At 32.0% G+C, this 1,907-nt stretch overlaps 1 protein-coding gene across 1 annotated transcript in view; it reads right to left on the minus strand.

Moving 5' to 3' along the window:
- The window catches only part of LOC107702150 (tetratricopeptide repeat protein 39B-like), a 23,886-nt gene that overhangs the window by 3,601 nt on the left and 18,378 nt on the right, over positions 1-1,907 (minus strand). Inside the window, exons 11-13 of the mRNA XM_016504391.1 lie at positions 1,692-1,853; positions 240-331; positions 48-168 (exon numbers count right to left, since the gene is read on the minus strand). Coding sequence (XP_016359877.1) covers positions 48-168; positions 240-331; positions 1,692-1,853 — 375 coding nt within the window. The remainder of the gene's footprint in view (positions 1-47; positions 169-239; positions 332-1,691; positions 1,854-1,907) is intronic.

Genomic DNA, 1,907 nt, shown 5'->3' on the forward strand with positions numbered 1-1,907 from the left:
GAGTGTGTGTGTCTGTGTGAGAGTGTGTGTGTGTGTGTGAGCCGCACCAGCGCAGGAATCACCAGTTTAACGGGCGTGGCTGACGAGTATCTGCGTGATTTCCTGATGGCGAACTTCTCCGTCGGGATGGATTTCCCGGCCAATCGCTGCTTCAGTCCCTCCACCTGCCTACAACACACGCGGCAGAAAGTCAGCCTCAGCAAACGCAGGAACAGACCTGAGATCAGAGCCAGACTCACCTGAACAGCTCCACCACGTCCTCTCCGCTCGTCTTCAGCTCCTCCTCAGACATCATGCTCAGGATGGCAGCTTTCTGATAAACGTAGATGGCCTGCGACGCCAGCAAACACTGATCAGCATTTATTCCTACAGTGCTTTACACTAAAGCGAGCAGATTTCCTAGTTGAGTGCAGTGCTATTTTACTATATTTGAGATACTATTTTATTAATATTTTGTATCAGTTTATATTTTTATATTTTACACTTTTATTTGAAAGTTTAAGTAATTTTGTTGTGTTTTTGTTTATATAATTTTTATTTCAGTTTAAGCTATTTGAAGTTAAAATCAATAAAAAGAGAAATTTTTCCTTTATATATATTTATTTATTTATTTATTTATTTAATACTTTTATAGTTTCATAGTTTTTGTATATTTACTTATTTTATACTATATAGTTTGTTTTATTTTATTTAAGTTAATGTTTATTTTTTTCAAGTAACAAATTTATTTTATACTTTTATAGTTTTTATATATTTACTTTATACTATAGTTATAGTTTTTTATATTTTATTTCATTTCAGTCAATGTTTATTTTATTTCAAGTAACAACATTTAAAAAACATTTTTTTTTTAATGTTTTAATTTTAGTTTCAGTTTTAGTTACCTGTAACAACCCTGATTAAATGTCAAAATATCTTTGAAATCTCACTTGTTATTATTAATAAATTTAATAAATAGGGGACCATACATTTAGTATGTTTTTGTTTTTTTAACTGTTGTGCGTTTATTATAATAAATAATTATTATTACGTTTTAATACAGCAAAAATCACACTATTAAAACAGTTGCAAAAAATCTAAACATTATTACTATTATACATATTATTATAAGTATAATATAACATATTATATTATACTTTTCAAAAACACATTATAAAATAAAAAAAAAAAACAAATATGATAAAACTTAATTAACAAATATTTTTTTTAAATTCTAAATGTATTTATTTGAATACATTGAATATACTGTATACAGTAATTTTTTTGTTATTTTATGTTTCTGCTTTTGGATCTATAATTCTAATAAACCATAATTCTAGGCTCATTTTGAGACAAAGCATGTGCTTTCTACAAGTGTAATTGTTTAGTAGATTATTTTTATTTATGCATCTCTTTTGTATTTTTACCAAATGTGGTAAAGGTAAGCTGTGACTTTAAAAGAACTTTAAAAGTGTGTTCAAAACCCAGATCTAGTCACCTTACTTTATACAATACAGATCGCTTCAAGCAGCTTCATATTAATAAACAGGAAAATAATAGTATTAATGTTATGAAATTCATTAGTTATGAATCAAATTCAGTTCCAGCTGAGTCATTATTCAGATCAGTTCAGCGCTGTTTTTAACTGATAAGAGTCAGTGCAGTTCAATCAATGATATTAGTGAATATGAGGTGTGATTTGTGTGTGTTACTTTAGACCAGCGGCTCTCTCGGCACAGCAGGTCTGCGTATCGATACGCGTCTCTCCACTGCTGCTGGAACGAGTGACACCACATCAGCTCCCAATAACACAGATGATGGATCTGACGCCACTGCTGCTGCGCGGAGATACACTCCTGGAACTTCACCAGCGCCTGACACACACGCACGCACGCACGCACGCACGCACGCACGCACGCACACACACA

The sequence above is a fragment of the Sinocyclocheilus anshuiensis genome, unplaced genomic scaffold (assembly GCF_001515605.1).
Source record: "Sinocyclocheilus anshuiensis isolate Anshui unplaced genomic scaffold, SAMN03320099.WGS_v1.1 scaffold1762, whole genome shotgun sequence".
Lineage (NCBI taxonomy): Eukaryota > Metazoa > Chordata > Actinopteri > Cypriniformes > Cyprinidae > Sinocyclocheilus > Sinocyclocheilus anshuiensis.